Source organism: Synchiropus splendidus, chromosome 6, assembly GCF_027744825.2.
Source record: "Synchiropus splendidus isolate RoL2022-P1 chromosome 6, RoL_Sspl_1.0, whole genome shotgun sequence".
NCBI lineage: Eukaryota > Metazoa > Chordata > Actinopteri > Syngnathiformes > Callionymidae > Synchiropus > Synchiropus splendidus.
In genome coordinates this window covers 4,478,210-4,500,444 of record NC_071339.1, presented here as the reverse complement: position 1 = coordinate 4,500,444, position 22,235 = coordinate 4,478,210, and the positions used below count along the sequence as shown (strand labels likewise).

At 42.0% G+C, this 22,235-nt stretch overlaps 1 protein-coding gene across 1 annotated transcript in view; it reads right to left on the bottom strand.

Moving 5' to 3' along the window:
- Positions 1-3,557: 3,557 nt before the first annotated feature.
- LOC128761153 (caM kinase-like vesicle-associated protein) overlaps positions 3,558-22,235 on the bottom strand; it is a 43,764-nt gene continuing 25,086 nt past the window's right edge. Inside the window, exons 2-11 of the mRNA XM_053869126.1 lie at positions 14,870-14,977; positions 13,837-13,968; positions 11,455-11,529; positions 9,470-9,608; positions 8,914-9,034; positions 8,747-8,822; positions 7,223-7,359; positions 7,001-7,079; positions 6,744-6,831; positions 3,558-6,680 (exon numbers count right to left, since the gene is read on the bottom strand). Coding sequence (XP_053725101.1) covers positions 6,375-6,680; positions 6,744-6,831; positions 7,001-7,079; positions 7,223-7,359; positions 8,747-8,822; positions 8,914-9,034; positions 9,470-9,608; positions 11,455-11,529; positions 13,837-13,968; positions 14,870-14,964 — 1,248 coding nt within the window. The 5' untranslated portion in view covers positions 14,965-14,977 and the 3' untranslated portion in view covers positions 3,558-6,374. The remainder of the gene's footprint in view (positions 6,681-6,743; positions 6,832-7,000; positions 7,080-7,222; positions 7,360-8,746; positions 8,823-8,913; positions 9,035-9,469; positions 9,609-11,454; positions 11,530-13,836; positions 13,969-14,869; positions 14,978-22,235) is intronic.

Below are 22,235 nucleotides of genomic sequence, written 5' to 3'. Positions count from 1 at the left end.
AAATAATGATCAGAAACTTGATAGAAAATGTTGAGAGATCGTAAACAGGAAGTCGATAATTTTCCGCTCATTTAAGGAATATCTAGTGAAATGTGAAAACATGTATTGAGTATTGCCACTGAGAAAACAAATGTTCAGTCCTGTGCCTGGTAGAACTTGGAAAAAAAACCATCTGAAGACCGACTCTAAAACCTCGAGTCCCACCTGAGCTGGTACGAAACATTGTATCGTTGACCAGCAACTTCACGGAGGTTAGTACATTATAACTTTTGTGTCTTTGTCTCAGGAATATTCGGGGTCTGTGTATTGTGTTTTGACTGAACTTTAGTCTTCACTGCAGAATCTCAACTTTTCTTCAGGCTTCCCACTGAAACTTAGAAGTGACTTCAATTCGCTTAGATCTTTCATGTTACTGACAATATATTAATGCTAATTTGATGTATAGCTGCAACAAGGCATTTGTTTTAAACCACGCTGTGATTGTGACACACCTCCCTGCATGTACTGCCTGTTGTTTTATTCATGAAGTCAGGTCACTCATGGCACCTTACAGTATAAATATTTGGGCGCTGCAAAATGTGATGTAAATAATGAATCAGCAGACTGTGTTTGCCCAAATGTCAGGGCAGCTCAGATGCTTCATTATTCATGGGAAGTGGTAACTGGAAGAAGCAGATATGAGGCAGAAATATTTTCTTGAACGAACCCGACGTTTCCCAACCGCTTCATTTTGGTTAAGGACGAATACATATCTAAGGAACAGAATCTTCTTCTGTTACCATGACATGCAGTGTTAGATGATTCATTTTAATACAGGTAATGCTTTTCTGAAAACTATTACGTTGACCTTTTGTTTATTTATGGCACCATTGAGAGGAATAGACAGGGATGAAGAGGAGAGTGCATGCTGTTTGGAACAAAAGAACTATGACTGAAAAGTTGTAGATGAAGCCGATGTGATATTTTCATGACAAGAAGAATAAAGGCAGCTTTAGAAATGAGTATATCAAAGGGACAGCTTGCGGAAGTGATGGCACATTACGTATCGTGAAACGGTGTTGCACTGTTGAAACAGTGTCCTGATTTTCAGAGGCCACTAGATGGCGCTCTTGGTTTAGAAATGATGTGAGGTTTCATCGACTTAGTTGTTCAAGTCCAAACTTTGCAGCAGCAGACGGCGCCATCTGGTTTCATGAAACCTCATCAACACATCAGCAGCTTGCGGTGGAGTTTGGAGACAAAGTTATGGCAGTCAGATGGTTTGAAGACATGGAGAAGCGAGACAGATCACATGGACTGTTTGGAGCTGGAGATTCTGGGTCAGAAGAGAAGAGGAAGACCATCTATGAGGTGCAGGTTTGCCTTGAATGAGGGGATTAGGAGGATCGGTGAGTGTACAGAGGATGATCGAGATGTGCTGTACTTTTTGGTGGCAGCTATGGATGGGACAAAACTGTAAACAAACTATACAAATCCATGACATTAAGATTGCATCTAAATCTAACACCACAGCAGAATTCTATATAAAAACTCAATTCACTTCTATCCGATACATCTGAAAAACATTTCTCAGAGCAACAGCTGCAGAAGTAGTCGAAGTCAGGTCTATTGATTTCAATTCAAAACAGTTCAATTGGACGTGAACTGAAACTGGTAGTAGCTCAGTAGTTCTGGGGTTTGTGCAATGGTCTGGCGAACAGGTGGGAGGTTTGCATAGTCTGATGTGAATCTGACCCTGCCAACTTACATGAAGAGTTTAATCGGTTCAATCTAACCTCGGTGAGATGACAGCATGTCTGGTGCCCACCTTATCAGCCTGTGCTTTGGTTTCTCCAGCACATGCAGACAACAGTTCACAGGGTTCAGAATGAAGGGCACTCCAGTCATCAGATGACATCTGAGCTCCGGAGAATGTTTCATTCTCCATGAACAGAGCTCTGTTCTCCTTGATGATCTGATTCCTATCAGTGGGCAACCAAGCCGACGACAAGCGTTGTAGCAGGGGTTTGACAGTCCCGAACCAAGAGGGCCAACATCAGAGGTCAGGAACTATCTCGCTCCCTCGCCCGTCTCAATGACAGCTGTGTTACCGTCCACAGTCCTCACGTTGGACTGGGAGGTCTGGGTCAGGATCTGTGTCTGACCACAGCAGATACTTGCTCCCGCGGGTTTAATGATCCCCAGTATCAAATGACGTGGCTTCATAAGAACTATTCATTTGGTTTTTGAGATGCAGTTTATCGCTGCGACCGATCTGGTGTCCAGTGAAGTCCTCTCATTCTGTTTTCAACTGACCAGGCACTCATCATTATCATGTTGGGCATCACTCTGAGACACTGCCACTGTGACTGAAACTGAAATCTGGGAGTGATTTATGTGAATCATGTTGCTTGTTTAGCTTTGTCTGTGTCAGGAACTCAAGAGAGGGAACGCTGTCATCCGATGACAAAAGGGGCGCAACAGTGCCCCCTGCTGCCTATGTGGAGGGACAATGTTTGATCTTACTGCGCTGCACAATATCTTCCAGCAGATGGCAGAATTGTAACGTGTTGCGAAGCCCAGCTGTCATTTATGTAGCTATACCCATGTACGTATATAAAATGATAACCTATTAGTTTCATTTTCATGTACAGACACATAGGTATATTGTACATATACGTATTGATATTTTACTATACATAGATTTATTTTTATTTTATTCTTTCACTGTAAATAGAGCGGGAAACGTAATTTCAATTATATAGTATTGAAATTGAAATAAAAATCTTAAATCTTGAATCTATTATGTTGTGTAGTTTTAAGGCAGCCTTTAACCGAGACGTGAATGCAAACACGTTGTAACATAAATAAATAATATATAATAATTCAGATGTGACACAATTTTTTTCCGTGTCCTCCATCTTTTTAATGACATTAAAATAAAAACTTAAATGAGTGTGTTCATCACATTCCAGATTCCAAAACAAGTGCCACTCAAATCCCATTACATGTTTAACCTTTAACCAAAGCCCCGTTGATGTCCATCACAGTGGATGATGTTTCATTTATTTCAAGTCAGTCAGATGGTGCTGGATTGTTCCCGTCCTCTCCTCACAGGGGACAGAACAATGACTCACTCTACTCCACGACTCAAATGAAATCCCATGAGTCCTGACTACATGAGTTAATGCAACTATTCCAAAGCAGGGTGGATATGAGAAAACCTCCCGAGAGAGAGCCAGAGGAACCCAGAGGACCCAGAAAAGTGTGTGCTGCATGACTATTCTGAGGCGATGTGATTCAAGTATCCGTGAGAGTGCCAACAAATGACACTGCTGGGATTTCTCGAACTCAAGTTCACACCCCACCGGGAGAGGCTTGAAGCTTTTGCGAAGAGAGTGTAACACAGATGCTCTCTCCGGGTTAGAAGGGGGAAGCGGAGTGTGAAAGAGCAGCAAGCTGCTTCACAATAGCTCCAATAAAAGCCATTAATTATCCAAAACATTTCGCCACAGATGGGGAAACAAGAGGCGACGGCAGTTGAACAGACAGATGAATTAAGTTTTTATTTCCATCAAAGTCATCAACTCATCAAAGAGAACGGGTACAGAGCTCACAAATGCAAGAAAGGACCTACAGGTGACCACTGGTCCTGGCGAATATCACATTTACAACTACACCTGTAAGTGCCTGGCAAAATGGTCAAACATGGCGGACTAAATACAGTGAGAGAGGGAAAAGCATTGCTTTAGTGTGACAGTAACTGAACAGTATTCATTTCCCACCTGCAGAGACAGGATGGACAACACCTTCTGATCTGTATACATAAAAAGTATATAAAGTAAATGACTGGTCTGTTGACCAATCCATATATCAATAAAATACCGATAATAAAAGTAAGAAATATGATCCTTCGTAGCAAAGGTCCCTTTTGATCCAAAATCTATACAGGTATTGTGCAACTCATCTTCAAACAATATCACAGAAAATTCGAGTGATACAATGTTGATGGACTGAACATTGACTGAACAGATTTCACCGCATCATGGTGTCAATTCAGGTTTGTTGTCTGTTTAAATTAATCACAACTTTCTTTACAATGTTTTTTATTCAGTTTCAAACCTGCCCCAAAAAACATGATTGTGAAAAGTGTATAATGCTTCCACATATGCCTCCACTCAACTGCAATTGTATTCATAATACAGATCTAAGAAAATAAATAATGTATCTCTATAAACTCATTGTTAAATTATGTTGTGTGTCATGACGTCTTATTGTCAGTTTTAAATGTATCCATTGAATTAATCGCTGAGTAATTGTTTGCAATAGCTGATGACTAGAATGATCATGTGACGTTACTAACAAACGGTCCAAGGATCAGTTGGACTCTTCACTTCTCTCCAACCAGCTGAGAGACAGTACACTACTCTTACACAGACCATATTTAGGACATCAATGTTCACAGTTTCTGAAGCCAGTCAAATATTGCTCCTTTAAAGGTCTAGTGAAAACACCTCCTGTCTGTTATTACTGTTATTACTGATATCTATGGGACCCACTGACATCGAATTATTACAACTGAAATAACGCTAAAAAGGTAAAGTGACACTCGAACGAAATTGTAAAGACGACATGTCAAATATTATCAGTGTGGCAAAGGAAAGATGGCTCTGATATAGCCAACAAATGGATGCATGTCCCCAATGAAAGCCACGCATGGTTAGTTAATGCACATTTTGTTTTTACAGTTCAAATAATATTAAGACATTTGTGGCGTTAGAGTCAGTATCTGACCACAGAAAGAGTACTTACAAGTGCCTTTCTAAAAAATAAAAAAAAAAGAAAAAGAAAAAGCTACAAATAATGAAGATGCATAGAACTGCTATCAACCGATTTGATTCTAGCCGGGATCTACGTGTTGGACGCAGACGACGCAATGTTTAAACGTAAAAGAACAGCGTTAGCATGGCTTGTGGCGTTGTTAGCAGTAGCGCATCTCTATCCACGGAGTGGCTTCCAATGTAAACGGTGAGAAAGCATGCGGTTTTGGCTACTTCTACAGAGGTCTCTATGTACAGAATCTTTACACATACAGCCGTGAGGTTCTTTCCTGAGCAGGAAGTGACAACAAACAATGTCTGTGCTTATGTGTCAAGCTGCCTTGATTTAAAAATAAATAAATGACAATAAAACACAATGGACATTGGAAAATCATACCGGGATGTTTGACCCAATGAGTCTGATTTGTTCAGGCTTTTTAAATGTCTCCCCAAACCTACCTGATCGACAACAGAGGCACAGTTTCATTGCGTATTTTCTAATAAAGTTTAAGCATTTTGTGGTTAATAATTCCAAGCTTTCATTACACATTTAAAGAGGACAAATCAGAGGTAATGTGCAGGTAAGGGCTGTTTTCTTTGTGGTCCTTATGTAAGTTTGAGGCATCAGTTATTTTGAGTTTGGTCCTTGGTTTTGTTTAAACCTCTGTTGCAGATGTGGACGACGTGTGGCCCTTGGCCTGTGTTTATGTGGCCCTAACACGAAGAAAAACTTTTTTTTCACCCAACGTTCATCACTATTTCTAAGTAAAACTTTAAGCCTTTTAAGGCCTTTATTTTGTTTGTGTCTTCTTTTGAATTTTTTAAAATTAAAAATATTTTGTGAGGAAAACTTAATAGTGTTACCGAGCGCACTGTTCCCAAGATACATATCAATTCCAATATTCATGATTTATTTTGAGAATCTTTAAAGAAAATGCATAAAAATCACAATATATTATGGATAAAAAAACATATTTTAAGGATATAATTTCATATTGTAATTACACGATTTCTGACTTAAAAAAAACCCTAGTGTTTAGGAAGTAGTTTTCAGTTACTTTTTTTTTTCTTCTGTCCCACGGTTTGACTGCCCCTCACATGTGACCCCTTTAGAAATTGAATTGGCCATCTCTGCTCTCTTGTCATGCCTCAAAAATGTGGGCAAGTAGAACACCACGTAGTTTTTTTTTCTTTTTGCAGTTGTGTAGCGTTCAGCAGTGTTAGTCTGTGTTTACTGCTGTAGCAGCAGTACAATATTTCTTACATGATCGTCAACAAAGGAGGCCGGGTTTTAAGAAACATCATGAGCCACTGTTTGAATTCTTCCTCTAATATGAAATAATAAATCCAAAACAGGTCCCACAAAGCCCCAAATACAAGTGTGTTTTCAGCTGTGGATAAAAAATGTGTAAAAGAAAGCAACGCATCACGCAGGAAAGGTAGCGCACAGCCTCCGTGGAGTAATACTAAAGCTGCGAGTTAGAGAGAAGCAGAGTCAGTGTCACCATGCTAGCAGCTAATGTACAGTGTGCAGGAATATGCGGGGGACTGATGTCGTCACAGCAGTGTTGGGATCTAACCCTGTTCATTCCCGGCATTCGGGTCCGCATGAAGGGCGGAGGTGTCACCGTTGCAGCGTGATGGCGGCTCGGCTTCCTGCTGTGCCGGGCTGGGCTGCTGCGGCTCCGCCACTGAAGCTGGTGCAGCCTCCGGTGTGGGCTGGTGTGGTGTTTCTCCGGCAGGGGTAGGCACACAGGGGTCCGCTGCAGCCTGGGGAGCAGCAGGGTCTCCAGGGGCGCCGGCTGCTGGACTGGCTGCTCTCGACTCGCTTTGCTCAGGGGCTCGGAGTCTCTTCATGATGGTGGTGACACGAACGGCTTTCTGTGGATGCGGAAAACGAAACTCATGTCTAGCACAAACAACAGTGAGGAGGCGGACGCTCACCTTCCATTTAGCTCTGGCAAAGTTCTTCTCGATTTGTGCGCACACATTTTCCTTGATGTTCTTGTCTGAAGCCGCACCACCAGAGATCCTGGTTGATGAAACACGAAGAACAGGGGGCAATCAAACCACAGTGTAAGCTGTATCTATGATGATATTAGAGTCATTTCCCTGAATGTTATGATGTTGACTACCAATACAATACAAATGCCAAATGAAGGGGTATGTACTAAGGCTTAGAAATGTCGGAAGCTGCCTACCACTCGTGGTTTATAGCCTCCTGCGCTGTCAGTCTCTGGTCCTGATCCACCTCCATCAAACGCGTCACCAGACTCTTTGCTGTCAGGAACAAAGTTGGCAAAGAGAAACAATGACAAGCGTGTGTATTCCGCTTATCCACGTGATCTGGAGCGCAGCACTTTTCAAGTACTCCGACATGAAGACCTCACTTGGCACTCTCAGCCGTTCGCTGTTAGAAATACCTGAGTCTGAGATGTCGTCCCAGTATGGGGAATCAAACTCATAGTCGCCAGCCAGGATCTTGCGGAAGAGATTTTTGTCATGGTTTTCGTAATCGTCATCATCCGTCTCATCGTAAAAGGGGGGATTGCCAGACAGCCTGAATCGAAAAGAAAAAAATCAGCACGAGGTAAACGAAACAAAAAAAGTCAACACTGGCCTTTTGTTTTCCACAGTAACAAACTTTAAAATAAAAAAAAGATTGGCTTGTTATGTAGGGATAAAACTAGTCCCATATTTAAGTCAAGTCAATTTCATACAAGCAGAGCAACTGTACGGCTAAAGCAATGCTATGCTAAGCCACTGACTGCTAGCTCCTGAAATCTACTGGTAGCGTTTGTTTATATTCCTGAAAATCCTGCTTTTATCCCAATTCAATTTCATTCTGCTACTCAGGTGCCGACTTGTTTGCTTTGAGTAAATCATTGGGGCTGAACTGTTTCAGCGATTGAGAGTCTGCGTCATGACTGACCTCTGCTCAGACACAACAGAGGAAAACGCAGCTGGTGCTGGACTAATGACCAGCTTATGGCGCCGTGCTCTTCACCCCAGCGCGACCCTCGATCACATGCATGCTCAGGGACGTGCACCTATAGACCACAAGTAGGTTTTCCCTGCAGGAGCACAATGGCCCATTTGGAGCCCTTTTTTCTGCTTCATTCTTAAATTCTTAAGGGAAAAAATGACTTTCACCCAAATGTGTTTTGATATCAGACAAGGAATTTATTTAAACTTGGGTGAGAATCATTTCTTAACTAGCATCGCTGCCCCTCCCACTCCTCATCATGCCACACAATGCAGCGTCACGTAGCTCTTTACACCCCAGCATCTGGCAGGTTTCCCTTCAGTATAGTATAGAATAGATTCATTTTGTTAGGTTCTTTTTGGATTGTTGGTTGTTAAAAAAACTCTCTGAATGTTATTTATTATTATTTATTGTGATTTAGTTTATATTTTGAACTGGCTCATGGAAAAGTCATTGCATTTAAAACTCCCAGCAACCTTATTTTCCACAAGGCTATGCTCTCACCGCTATTCCACCACGAACAAACCGACCCAGCAACAACCCAGTAACAACAACAAAAACTTTTTTTTTTGTGGAAATAAAATCTGTTGTCATCTGGTGTCTACATCTACATGGATCCATCAATGAGTGCCTGGTATACTGTACACTTGAGTCAAGTTCTTGATTGATTCAGGTTTGAAAATGAAAGTTTGCCTCAGATACTAAGGTGTGTTTTTGATTGACTGCTGCTCACGCTTGTTTCTGTGAGACCTTCATAAGACACACTTGACCCTGGCAAGCACTCACAGAGGATATGATGAAGAGCTTGTGTTGGAGTCACTGAAGCCTCGAGGTTGCTTCCCTCTTGGTTCATATAAGACTTACGTGATCAGGAAAGTCTTCATCTGCCTTTGTGTTGCTAAAAAATGTTTCTTTTCTTTTCAAACAAAATGAATATGCTTCGAACCGTGTCAGGACTCACAGTATGTACATGATGACTCCTGTCGCCCAGCAGTCCACCGGCCGTCCATATCGCTGTCTGCCAACCACTTCTGGAGCTGTTGAGGGACAAAGTCACTAGTTAAAGACTCCATCTCCACATTTGATTTTTACTCTTCGTTCTTCATCTCCGACACACTCTTCTCTCACCCAGATACTCCGGCGTCCCGCAGGGGTCTTTGATGAGTCCGTTCTCCAGCTTGGCAAGATGGAAGTCGCTGATGACTATTTTGGAGTGCTTCAGGCGATTGTAATACACCAGGTTCTCCAGCTATAGAGGGGATGACATGTGACATCACGACTTTAAAACTCCTCATTCATGTTGTAAGATCTCGTGTCAAGATGAAGTGAAGTCCCTTCACAAAATGAATTAAATAAAGGAAGACACAGCCAGTTTGCATGTGTCAGAACGGGCCGCTGCTTTGTGTGAAGCCAAAGCTTCACATCTTTTACATGGAAGAGTTTGGGATTTATCTGAAATTGGCAGACAAACGTTGGAAATACTTTTTTTGAAGCCTCAGTATTGGAACCATGAAATAAAAGTACTGCACTCTAAAGTCACTCAGCAAGAAATGAACAGAAAACTAATAAGTCTCTCAAACATTTTCTTCCTTATTCAGAGTTATGACTCATTTTCAACATTTTAACTTCATGTTGAGCTAAGGATAACCGTGCAAATCACATGCCAAACATCCAACCTCTTCACCTTGAGGTTTCTGTGAACAATGTTCAGGGAGTGAAGATAGGCCACTGCCTCCAACACCTGGCGAACCACATTGCTGGTGTCTCGCTCTGAGTAGTAGCCCTGATCCAGAATCCAGTCAAACACCTCTCGGCCCGTGGCACTATGGGAGAACACACAGAGATACTTGTGTCACGTCTGAAAGCATTGAGCCGCGCTGAGATGTCACACCACTTGACTGTGTGATGTTAACTTGATATTTTATGTCAATGTTTTATACATAGATATTTGGATATGCTGCTGCATTTGTGATGTGTTAACTTGTTCAATACATGTTTATGTGCACTGGACATAATTTGTTGATAAGCGATTCACTCCTCTATTGGACAGTAAAATTTAAACAAAACTCTAACTGGACTGAGTTCATAACAATACATTCATTTTCATGCACACAATATTGTATTGCATTATCTGATACATTGTTGAACTTACAGTATCGCAATATATCGCAGTGTATGGTATCGCCACCGCTGTATTGGGATACGTGTCGTATCTACCTGCTGGTACACAGCTCTAGCCACCACCGTACGTTACGGGTAGGTTAGCTATGGTTAGTGTTGTAGCGGGCGCCTTTTTCACAGGCCCTTCTTGCGTCCCCCCACTAAGTTACTAGTACCGTTTTTTCAACAGCGTCTGCAGCAGAGTTACTGTATCGCCATTCCTGTTTATAGTCTGAAGAAGTGACGTGCCGTTGTCTGTGTTTTAAGAAGCAAAAATGTTGTCCCTCTTCCTCCCGCATGTAATGGCAGCATCGCACTGCGTGGATATATTTCATTTACATTTATTAAAAGTATATTTATCCCAAACTAATTCAATGAAAACGTTCCACTGTGCTTAGCACCTGCATGAGAGCTCTGCATGTAAGTGAAGCCCTCTGTTGAAACACTTAGTTTACACGTTTTTTGGTTCTCCTCATTTCCTCATTCGTCCATGGAAACACGTCCTCTCTCCGAGGGCATATGTGGAAGGTCAGTTGAAGCACATGTCCTGCCTTCCACAGCATACCCTGATGCCGTGGGCAGCGCGTCATGTAAAAGAAATGTATGCCGAATGGGATGGCGCTTCTCTGGAGTACGCCGCACATCACTCAAGCATAGGGTCCATTTCAAAAGACCTTGAGAGTTTGGGCAGAGAAGTGACAAAGAATGTTCTGTATTTTGGCCAAAACATGAGCCAGAGGAGTAAAAAGAAATCGTCTACCAGACTGCTACAGCTCGGAGACAGTGACAGGACGCTGTTGGGAGTTCCAAAGATATAATGGAATACTGGATGAGTACATATGCTAATTAAGCCTGAAGGACCTGTCACTTGCTCTTGGAAAGTTTTGGCTGCCTTTTTCTTGGCTCATGTTTTTCACAATTCTACAAGGCCTGGAGAAGTGAACAGAGCCTTTGCATTAATAAAATGACACTGCTAATAGCTGGCCCTTATCAGGAAGAGGCCTGGATCCTACCAAGTTCCGAGGACATGTATTGAAACCAATGGAATTCCCACAGCTCATGCAAAGGAAGCAGGAAAACCAGTTCATTCTTTGCCCCATTCCTCCTCAGATCTCAGAAGAGCAGAACAGCGTGAGTTTCCATGGTGCAAATACATTGCGAAGATATTTAACCAGCCACCCGCGAAGACTCCGGCACACCTGTTTGTGAATTCTCATGGTGGGTTAGTGTTTCATGCTTTTCCCTGTAACTCCATTTTCCGACCGAACAAGAAGTGTCCTCCAAGGAGGAGAGGATGATTATGCATATCATCGGAGATGCACGCCTTTTTCCCCAACAACACATGCCCGGCGAGAACAGCTTGCACACAGTCAAGACTGAATAGCAAATAAGGGGAGCGAAGAACCCTTCTCACATGCAGGGCCCTGGGGCTACTGCCTCGCTTTCCCCTCCAGTGGATCATTAACATCTTTAGATTAGCAGAAGGTGAAGACAAGCGTCTGAACTCACAGCTCCAGGAAGAGGAAGTACTCTTTCTTGGTCTCAAAGACATCCACCAGTTGGAGAATATTGGGGTGCTTCACCCTGGTGAGAAGAACGTCAAAACACAAGTTTTGGAATTTGCATGAACAGAATTCAGATCACTGGAACAAGAAAATCATGCAGTGGGTATGACAGAATCTCATCTGGAATTTCGGTGGAGTAAGGTGGTTTGCGCTTCACGGCAAGCAGGTCCCCATTGAGGCGCAGGCTTGCTGGGAATTGCACTCAATGGATAACATCTTGCTTCCTGCTTTTATTAAACCTGCTGCAACACATTGTTTCACAATGCCTCTTGTGAAATTCGGCATTGAAACACAGTTGGTCAAACATCAAGACATGTCCATTGGATCAGCTCTGTGTAACGGCAGTGAACCACTCATTTCATGCAGCTGCAGCTGAATGCAACACACTTACAGTAAAGCAGACGTTTGCTTGCTCTACGTTCCTCCTGACAGCTGCTGCTGCTTTACACTTCATTGTCATTCCGCGTCAGTCGTGGAAGGTGTTGTTTTGTGACTGCGATCTACATGTTTGTTCATTCAGAAGCAAATTCCATGTTGCGCATCCTGAGGAAAATACTTTGCTCCCGCTGGGAGTTTACTGCAGAGCATGTTCATTTCGCATGTCGAGGTGGAACATGAATATTACATTTCATATTTCTATTTTGAATGCAGGATGAACACTTTATCTACGGTATATATCCTGCACATCAAGTGCATAATTTTGCTCCTAAAAAGACATAAGAAGCCCTTATCAGTTGGTTGTGTCACAGCACATACATCTCCACAACAGTCATCCTGCGCACGCTCAAGCCAGCGTGTTGATAATGGCTTCGACTGTCTGAATATTGAAAGCGAGCACGTTTAGCTTGGCCAGGCATGTACTTTACGAGATCAGCCTGTACTATGACTGCAATAAACACACTGCTAGTTGTTAATACCTGCAGAGTTTAAACACGGAACCTTTGATCACAGTGATGCACAGCAGCTTGGATGATAACAACAACAACATACATGGAGGAATCCCTAAACAAAAGCAAACAAAAGCATCTGTTTGCTTTATATATATATATATATATATATATATATATATATATACACAGTGGTACCGCGGTTCTCGACCACAATCCGTTCCAGGCAGCCGTTCGAGAAGCGATTTGTTTGAAATCTGAATGGATTTTTCCCATTACAATGAATGGAAAAAGAAATACTGCATTCCAAGCCTTAAAATAGTCTTTTGTAGCAGTGAATGTAGAGTGTCTGCTGCAGGTGCGCTGTTCCTCTATGTGTGTGGCCGCTGCATGTGGGAGGGGTTGCCGAGTGAGTGACGTCTCTCCAGAAGTGAAGAGGTGCCCGGTGCGTGTCCAGCTCTGAATGTGCGCTTCTGTGCAGTTTGGCTGTGACAAAGTCATAAACCAAGTCACTTAGCTCTGTCCCAGACTGGCCTCATCCCTGTCCCAGCTCCAGCCCACAACAGGACATCAAACCCTGGAGTGCGCGCTCCAGCCTCGGAGGTGTGGAGAGCGAGCACCTGCCCTGTGACACTCTACCACATACAGTATATTGACATTGGGAAAGTGGACTGACGCAAAAGGCATCCTTCAGCGTTGCATGCTAGGTTTTCAATTGAAGCACTCCTTGCCCTCTGCGGTAAACTTTGACGCTGTGGGCAGCGAGAGCTGGAGGTTGGCACTAGGTAAGCCAGTTGCTATTCAAAGCTCCTCAAACGGCTGTGCGTTTCAGTCACGGTGACTTTCTCAATACACTTGAAATATGAGCTTAGTCAGCTTTGAAGTGAGTTCAGAGGATGAAAATAATGAAGAAAAAAATCCCAGTGAAGGTCACACAAGTGAGATGATGCGAGCCATATGGAACGTATCAGGCCGCAGAATAGGCAAATGAAACACTTAGGCAATATCCAGTTAATGAAAGCTCAGACGTTGCTCTCATGACTGTGTCATTGCATTTGTATTCAAAATAGTGCTTCATAGCAATTATCTCGACCCTTTGACAATGACACCATTCAGTGTTTGATTATTTGCCGAAATCCCCCGCTGATGATTGAACGGCGGAGATGGGAGCGGCTTCCACTTATTCAGTTTCTAAAGAATAAATTTCACCACAATGTGAGTCAATTTGTTGAAATGCCTTGTGAAAGACATCGCACCTTCCTTCATCTTGCCGCGTTGCTTTGCCCGCTGTCAGCTGCAAATTCTTGGAGGAGGTTGTGATTATGCTAATGCGGGTTTAACTGAGAACTTTCAGAGACACAGAGGAGCTACGGAATCAGACAAACCAAAGCTCTGTGATCATGGCAAAGTTTGGGACTGGAGCAACGAAATGTACTCACATCTTCAAGATGAGGATTTCATTTTTGGCCGCCTTGCGGACTTTCCTTCCGTCCTTCTTCAGGAACTTTTTACACGTGTACATTTTCATGGTGGTTTTGTCCTTGGCCCTGAATATCTCGCAGAATTCTTCCCTGGGGAAAAAGGATTCGGTTGTAGTGTTGCTTCACAGATTAAAAAAAAAAAAAAATATATATATATATATATATATATGAATATATATATATATATTGGGATTGTGTGAAATCACAGCTGTCTGCAGTACTGCCTGAAATACTTGGATTTACTGTACTCTACTGTTGATAGTCATTTTTCATTTAAAATAAATAAATAAAATTATAGCTACCAACCAGGTCAAGTCCTCTGTGATGCACCGATGGCTTGTTTGCACTGCAAGTTTCACCTCTCGGGGCCACTATGCTCATTTTAAGTTAATTAATTTTACAGAAACAGAGGAATAGCAGTGCATTACTTATTAATAACAGTATTGAAAAATAATTAAGAGCAATTTTCTGGGAGCAGAGGAAGAGCTCTGTCTGTATTTGTTGGCGTTTCCGTCATAAAACATGGGGCACGGCAAAAAAAGTGGCCCTCAGGAAACACAGCATGGTGCTGCTTAGATGTTGTTCTACTGTCATGTGACCATTCGATGCTTGTGATTGGCTGGGCTGCCGTGCTGAATGGGCACTTTCTCCTGTGCCACACAAGCAGCATGCAACAAACCGGGGGCAATTTCCGCCATAATCCGCCAAAGATTTTTGTCGTAGAGTTGTAATGGAGTCTCAATCGATTCATGAATAATCCATAAAATGTTCCTTATTTTATTTATTTTTTGTTTTGTTTCATGCAGTTCATGAGTTGGAGGCGGGGCGGAGGTCTTGCCGGAGCGCCCCCTACTGACCATCCCTCACTGTCATGATAATTACCTGTCGCATGAATTCAGTGGTAATGATCAATTTATATCATAAATCAGATTGAGATGTTGATGTTTAATGTTTAAGTAAATGGTCGACTTATGTTTATCATCATACTTACGATTTAACCAGCTGACCCATGTCATATTTGTCCGTCACGTCCGAAGGATTATGATAATCCTTCTTCTCTCCGATTGTTAAACAGCCAAACGGCATGTTTGCTCCTGACCTGTGGGAACACAATGACAGAAAACACAGGGGGATTATTTGAAGGTCCAGGCTCCACCAGGAAGTACTCATCGGCCCAGTTCTTACTGCCACCAGTCACGCAGGAAAAATGTGACTTCATGTGATGCAACTATGCTTTTTGTTATGTTTTTGTAATATACATTATTATTCATATGTTATGCATCTATTTTTATCTCTTTTCATTCAAAGCCATTTGAAATATTGTTGATAGCAATGAGATCAGTGGGACAGTTGGTGGCAGTAGTGTTCTGAAACTTGAGGGCACAAACACAAGTATGGGGTTCTTATTCCTAAAGTCGGTCTTTAATAAAAAATAAATAAATAAATAAATAAAAACTTGCTGACTGAATCTGAAGCCTCACTGTGTTAGCCTGCAAGAATTAGAACTTGAATTGAATCTGGAACTTTTAGTTGAAATCCATTCAATCCTTTTCAGTAATTTGCTAACAGAAAGAAAAGGCAGACAAAAACTTGGCCTCCTTGGTGAAGGTGAAATGAGAGAAGGGCCGTGAGGCCAGCGTTTCTCAGCCTCATTGTTCTCACTGCGAGTAGAAAATTATTTCTCTCACTTTCAACTTCACACTGCACCACCAGATAGGACTAGATACACAATGCATATTTTTTCTTCACGTGTTTCCAATGTATTTTATTTATTTTTATTAATACACTGATGGATGTGTTACGATTTTGATGTTTGTAGTTCTTAGTTTAGTTTTTTTGTGCAAAAGGATGATACAAAACAATGCAAAAAAACGTCTTCAAATGCCGTAAAAAACATATTTTTTAGTACAAAAGGCTTAGTAACATCAGGAAATATAATCGAGGTACATAATTGAATTCCATTTGTACACTGTAAGTAATTCTAAAAACAAATCTATAATAAAAAGCACTTGCAAAATGGAGCCGTCATTTCAGTCCAAAGACCATATGAGCTCCACTTTTTGCAGTATTCTGTGACATCTGTGCTGCATGGTGGGAAGTGTTTCCAGCGGAGGGTGAGGCAGCGGTTCACAGCACTGCAGGTTTCAGAGAGGAGTTGCAGCGCAGAGATCTGCATCAACGCTTCAACATCTAATCGCACAGCTGCCTCTTTCTGCCAATTTCAAACAGCGAGCAGTCAAATTAGTGCTGCACTTTTTTTTTTATTTTAAATAGTCGATGTGCGGTTCTTATTCCGTCCGTAATGGGGGGAGAATAATTTTCGGCGTTCACTCGCTGCACTCCAAATTGAGCTACAGAGGAGCAATAAAACTCTTGTGTGCCTGCAGTTATGAGCAAATACCAACATCATTCTCGCTACACAAAGCTGTTACCAGAGGTGCACATGGGACGCCAATTCAATATAACCAAATGCAATACATCTTCTATGAAATTGCTCCTTGAGTTATCATTTTTTTTATTAGTATGGAAAGCTATTTGTGTTGATTTATGTTTTTCTCTCTGTTATTATTTTATTGTTAAATAATCATCTGCCCCTCAGCTTAACAAGAACTGGCAGCTTTAACCTTTAAAAATCCCACAATTTTCACAGTGATGTTAATAAATAAATAAAATCAGATGACAGCTTGTGTGTTTGTCCCTTCGGCTGGACAACTGGGACATCTTGTCAAAAAGACAAAAAGCTGGTTAATAAAAATAATGAACTGGATGAAATAACAACAACAACAATAATAAAAATAATAATAATAATAATGATAATGAGTGCAATGTAATAAGCATCTTATTATGTTTGTTTTTGTGATTCCTTTTTTTTGTTCCAGCATTATTTTTTGTTAAAACTCTGTAATAAAAGTATTTGAGAGGAATATCATTGATCGTGTATTGTGTGTCGTGATTTCAGAATTGTGTACTGAACTGATGGTCGGCCTTCGGGTCACGCAGTTGCTAAAAGGTTGGTGACCCCTGATCTGGTAACATGGTCAAATAAGTAAGTCGCCTCGGCCGCCCAGTAGAGGGCAGCGTTTCATTCACTTTTAAAGACGCTTAAATCCCGTCTATAAATGACCCGCATTTTGTTGGAAATCGCTGCAATATTTGTTCCAATGAGGTTGTGATTTGTACAGTTTTCATTTGAAGGGCAAGTGTTCCGGTTCTGCATAAAATTACTTTTTTTTTTTCTTTTTTTTCATTCCACAGAACATGCATTTTTCCTCAGGGAAAGCAAATTTCCATGCTCTTTTTGCAGACAAACCAAGAAAGAGCACTTGTTCGCTGACAGTTAATATGGAATTTTACGGAATTTAGCGAAATTTTACAGCACCCTGCGAGGTCTACTCACTACACTGAATTGTTCATGGAAGTTCGTAGAAAGAGGGCTCCATCGCTTGCTTTGTATGATTCATTTTCCCTGATCCAGCTTCAAAAACAGACACATTTTGAGTCGCATGGTAAACATCTCCGGTGATTTTAGTCATCAACCCACGCAGAAACACAATCTGAAGCTCAGTCTGCCGCTTTTCAAAAAATACTCGTCCTTAAAATGTGATCAGCGAAGGCGATGTTTAATATTCCGCAGGTTCAAATCCCTGGATACGTTAATGAGATCCTGTGGGGGAACTGTTGTTTCCTCCATACGTGTCCTTGACAAGTGCTACTCTTTCCTGCAGGAGCGCGTCTCGGCTCCAACATCAGGGCCGTGCTGATTAGTCCTGAGCCCCTCTGAATTCTCCGCCGCCTCCAGCACAGCGCGGCTGCTGATGTCTGTGCCGGAGAATTTAAGAGATGAGTTCAAGTGGTAGGATATGTATGACCTATGCAAACAAATTTCATCTGAGCTGCCACTGTTTGTGATGGATGTCGGCATGGAAATGAGCCGGAGCAGGAAAGCGTTAAGTGTAAGAGAAGCAATCTGTTCGCTGTGACTCCACAAACTGCCAGCTAATCCAATGGAAACCAGGGTGTCTCGCCATGGAAATCTTCGAAGTTGCAAAGAGATAACTGCGAGCCCTTTGAAGTTCTTTTAATTTCAGTCGAGAGTCTGTGTAGTTCAGTCATGATGATGACGTGACCTCCCCTTGCTCACCCCTTTTCTATCCTTCTCAATATACTTGTGTGTAATAAATGCTTCGACTCGCGGTGGAGGAGAAAGAAAAGTTTCTGCATGCTTTAAATGGAGCAGGTCTGACAGATGGCACAGCGATTCAGAAATCATGTCAAATAACATCCACTCGATAGAAGACTTGTTGATATTCACCCGGCTGTGTAACGCAAACTGGGAGGACAAGATAAAAGGAGAGCTTTGATGGAATGAAATCCAATAAATCTAGAAACCATCAAGCGAACTGAGGCCCCTTGGCGCCGGAGATTTGTGCTCCAGATGATTTCATAGAATCATGGTGAACCAATGACTGAAGTCATTGCCTGCAGTTTCATCTCTCAAACCTCCGCAGTCGGTCCACTTAACTGTCCACCTGCCACATGAGTGTCTTCACGCCGTGTGCTGACTGAAACCCACCGTCGTGTCACATTCTGCTGCTGAACAATCGCTTTACTGAAGAGACTTCCACTGTTTGCGAGGACGGGCTGTTCTGAGGACTTGAAACAAACCATTAGCCAGAGAGCATCTGAGCCATTTCACTAAGGCCAAAGATGAGCGACATCCGCATCGATGGCACGGATTTGGTAGACTTGCTGCAAAATGGCAGTCACAAGTTTTCTCACTAATGAACCAAGTCTAACGCTGGGACGGAGGAGGGTGTCGTAATTTGGAAAATAAAAAATATTTCTCTTTATATTTCAGTTTCGCAATTCAAATTCAAATAAATGTACCGTGAATTCTGCTACGAAGCCGCTACTTCTTCTCGTGGTTTGAACCCTGTGACTTACACAACGACTCAGTGTCACACCGCCAAAATATTGCACTTTGTCAGACGAAATAAATGAAATTAAAGCCGTTTTATTGACCTTAATGCACTCAAAATGCGCTGTTATGGCCTGCGTGTCCGCAGAGCCGATCTCCTGGAGGACTGGAGACAAGAATCAGAGGCTGTGGTGGCGGCGAAAACCACACATTTTGAGCGATTTAATGTAAAATGTGAGGAGTTCAAGCTTCCTGGTCAGGACATTGCTAACTTCAGTCTCCATAATGGACCCCGTTTTCAAGACTGGTCAAGATGTGATCCTCATGCATTCGTTTAGCCAGGCACCTTCCGTTGCATTTTATGTATGAATACAATCGATTTTCCTTCTTAAATTCCGTGGGTGCGGTTTATATTCCGGTGTGCTCAAACCTCTCTATAGAGATGAAATATGTCATGTGACTGACATATCTGTGGTAAGGTCCAGTGTCCAAAAACAGAAACACACATTCTCCCAGGCAATAAGACATGATTCACCAAGACTCTTGTCATGGTTGGCCAGGGAGCTCAGAGTCATGCCATCCTTCGTGGTGACATTCAGCCAACCACAGGTTTTATAGGGAAAGGTACGCACAGTATTGAGCAGTCTATTTGTGTGTGCTCGAAGTCGGACGTGAAGACAGTGTGTAATGCGTCATGTGGATAGAAAGACACGTTGAGTCCCATGTAGCAGGACTGAATCTGGAGTAAATTCATGCATGCTGTTTCCTCCCGTTATGTCTTTGCTGGGGTGGCAGGGAGCTGGAGCCTGTCCTGGGGACGGGTCCTTGCTGTGAGACTACAGCACCAGACCTTTCACCCTACGCTCCCCTTGAATTAACTAAATTATCCACATTGGAACCAGTCCTCACTGCTTCCACGAGCAGTCAACAAGTGCACAATAATCTTTCTACCTTTTGTGTGCATTTATAGCCGATTCCTTCTTGGCAGGAGAAACTGTGGGTTGAAACACTTATGTCTAGGCACAGATTAAGATGAAGCAAAATTAGAATTTGCTTTTTCACTAGAGGGATCATTCCAAAAGCAGGAACTTCCCCTCACCACCTCACCCCATTCTTGAAAAGGAGTGCTGACCACGGGCTGTTGTTGATTTACTAATGTCTGGCGCAACACGCTGAGCCCGAGAAATACAGCCCATATTTTACACAAACTTTACCCCGGAGTACAGACAAGAAAAGTGTGAGTTGGTGCCAAGATCAGTGTGAATTATCTGTTGGGCCAAATAGGTAATGGAATTTGGGTTGCTCTGCTGAAGTCGAGTGTTTTTGGAGGGGGAATATCAGCGACTTTCCTAGCAGCATAAAACCATAAATAACTAAACCCTGGCACACTCATAATCCATCATGGGGGTGGCTTCATTTGCCAAAGCACACTTGTTTTCAGTGGTTCGGGGAATGAATGTTGGAAATATTCTTCCAGTGATGGAAGACGTGACTGCGGTTGGAAACTAATGTCCTGTTTACCTGTGTACTGCAATGTTTTGCCTTCTGCAGTGTAATTGTTTAGATATCAATATTGAAATGTCTTCATCTGAGCATATTTCCAGTGACTCTGTTTACATCCAAAACTATTGTTCTGTCCATCAGTTTCGATTGGTGATGCCTGTGAGGCAAAAGTCGAGTTAAAAGTATATATGTGCTGTGAAATGGTAACACTTAGTCAGTACTTCACTGGAGACCAGAGGGGGAATTGAACAGTGACCACTATCATGTGAATGAAGCATCAAATTGACGGGTAGACACTGTAGCAGCGGAGCCGCTAATAACGCTGATCAAAATTCTGATCAGGAATCTTTAGTTTAGAATACTGGCGACATGATTTCAAAAATAGTGATCTGAAAATGAAAATAAAAAGGTTACTAGCATACAAGGAAACTCAACTTTGTTTTAAAGAAGAGTACCACGGGTTAATGTGTCTCATTCTCTGTAAGATTAGAAAAAAAAAATACAAACATTAGTAAGCAAACTGACTATATGTGACGACCAAAGTAAAAGAGATTACATTTTCAAAAGAATTGATTCATATTTGGTCTGCAGTTCACTGATTTTGGCATCAGCAACCAAGGGAGTGAAGCTTCGCTGTGGTTGTTTTGATAATAGCACTCAATGAAACGCTGAGAAAAAGAAGTATTAAGAAGGCTGAAAGAGAAATTTGGATTTGAATAATGGCAAAAATAGCACAAAATAATAGTACAAAGTAATCACAGCATAACAGACGTATAAAGATGATAATATTTAAAAATGTTAATTAAAACACATAAAAGATAAAGTGATGATGAAAAAAGTCACTTTTATTTTTTCTATTTAGGATCACAAGACTCCACACCACACAGTCTACACGCGTATAACATATAGACATGTGCAAACTATAACTGTGGATTATTAAATGATGAACAGTGATGAATCAAAAGCTGAAAAACATAAAGTTGACGGCTCAATTTAGAAATTGAATATGGATAGTACTCCGTTTTCCTCCCACGGTCCAAAAACCATGTGGTTTAAGTTCATTCATAAATGGTGATTGTTCATTGTACACACGTGTATGCTAGTAAAACATATTAAAAATATTAAATAATTATTAAAACATGGTTAAAATGAATCAGTGTGAGATGTGATGCAACAAGTGAAAACATGTTTATGGCTGTCACTGTTTTACTGGTCTTTTAGTTGAATCTTCCGGAGAGAAGACGCCAATGAAAACGCTTCTCACCACAAACCTAACAATATCTTCTAATAACGGTGTTGTTTGTTTTCTATTTGCCTTCGAGGCACGGCAGCCGTGCTCCACACTAATTGGCCATTCACACAAAATCTGTCTTTTGTGGGCAAAGTGCTCAACCAAGAGGTCACGAGAGCCCATTAGTGAGGAGGTTTATTCATCCTGCCACGGTGCACTTGCCATGAACTATTCATACTGTTCAATAAGTGTCTTTGTTTCCTGGGTGTCAAGAGCGCGGCGTCCTTATTTACGCCGCGGCAGAGAGAGAAAAGCGCGTCCCCAACAGACTCCAAATCACTTTATATGTTTATTATTTCACAGAACAGACCACATTCATTCTGAGGCCGTTGGATGTGTGCGTGGAAGCACTCTTCGGAAAGTCACTAGGGATGAGGCGAAACACTCCGCAACATCATCACACTCCTCCTTACTGCGCCTCATACGAATTATGTCCTTTTACATTTGGCTTTAAGGGGGAGGCAACACTGATGCTGAAGTTTGCCTTCACCGTCTCGGGGGTTTTTACCGCAGTAATTAAAGTAGCGATATTGCATATTAGACTTGGCATTTCAGCCTTTCGCAGGACCACTCCAGGATAACAAGCACAGATGAGTGGAATGAGCTGACAGGAAGTTTTGTTTCTTTAATGTTTCGCCCCCTGCC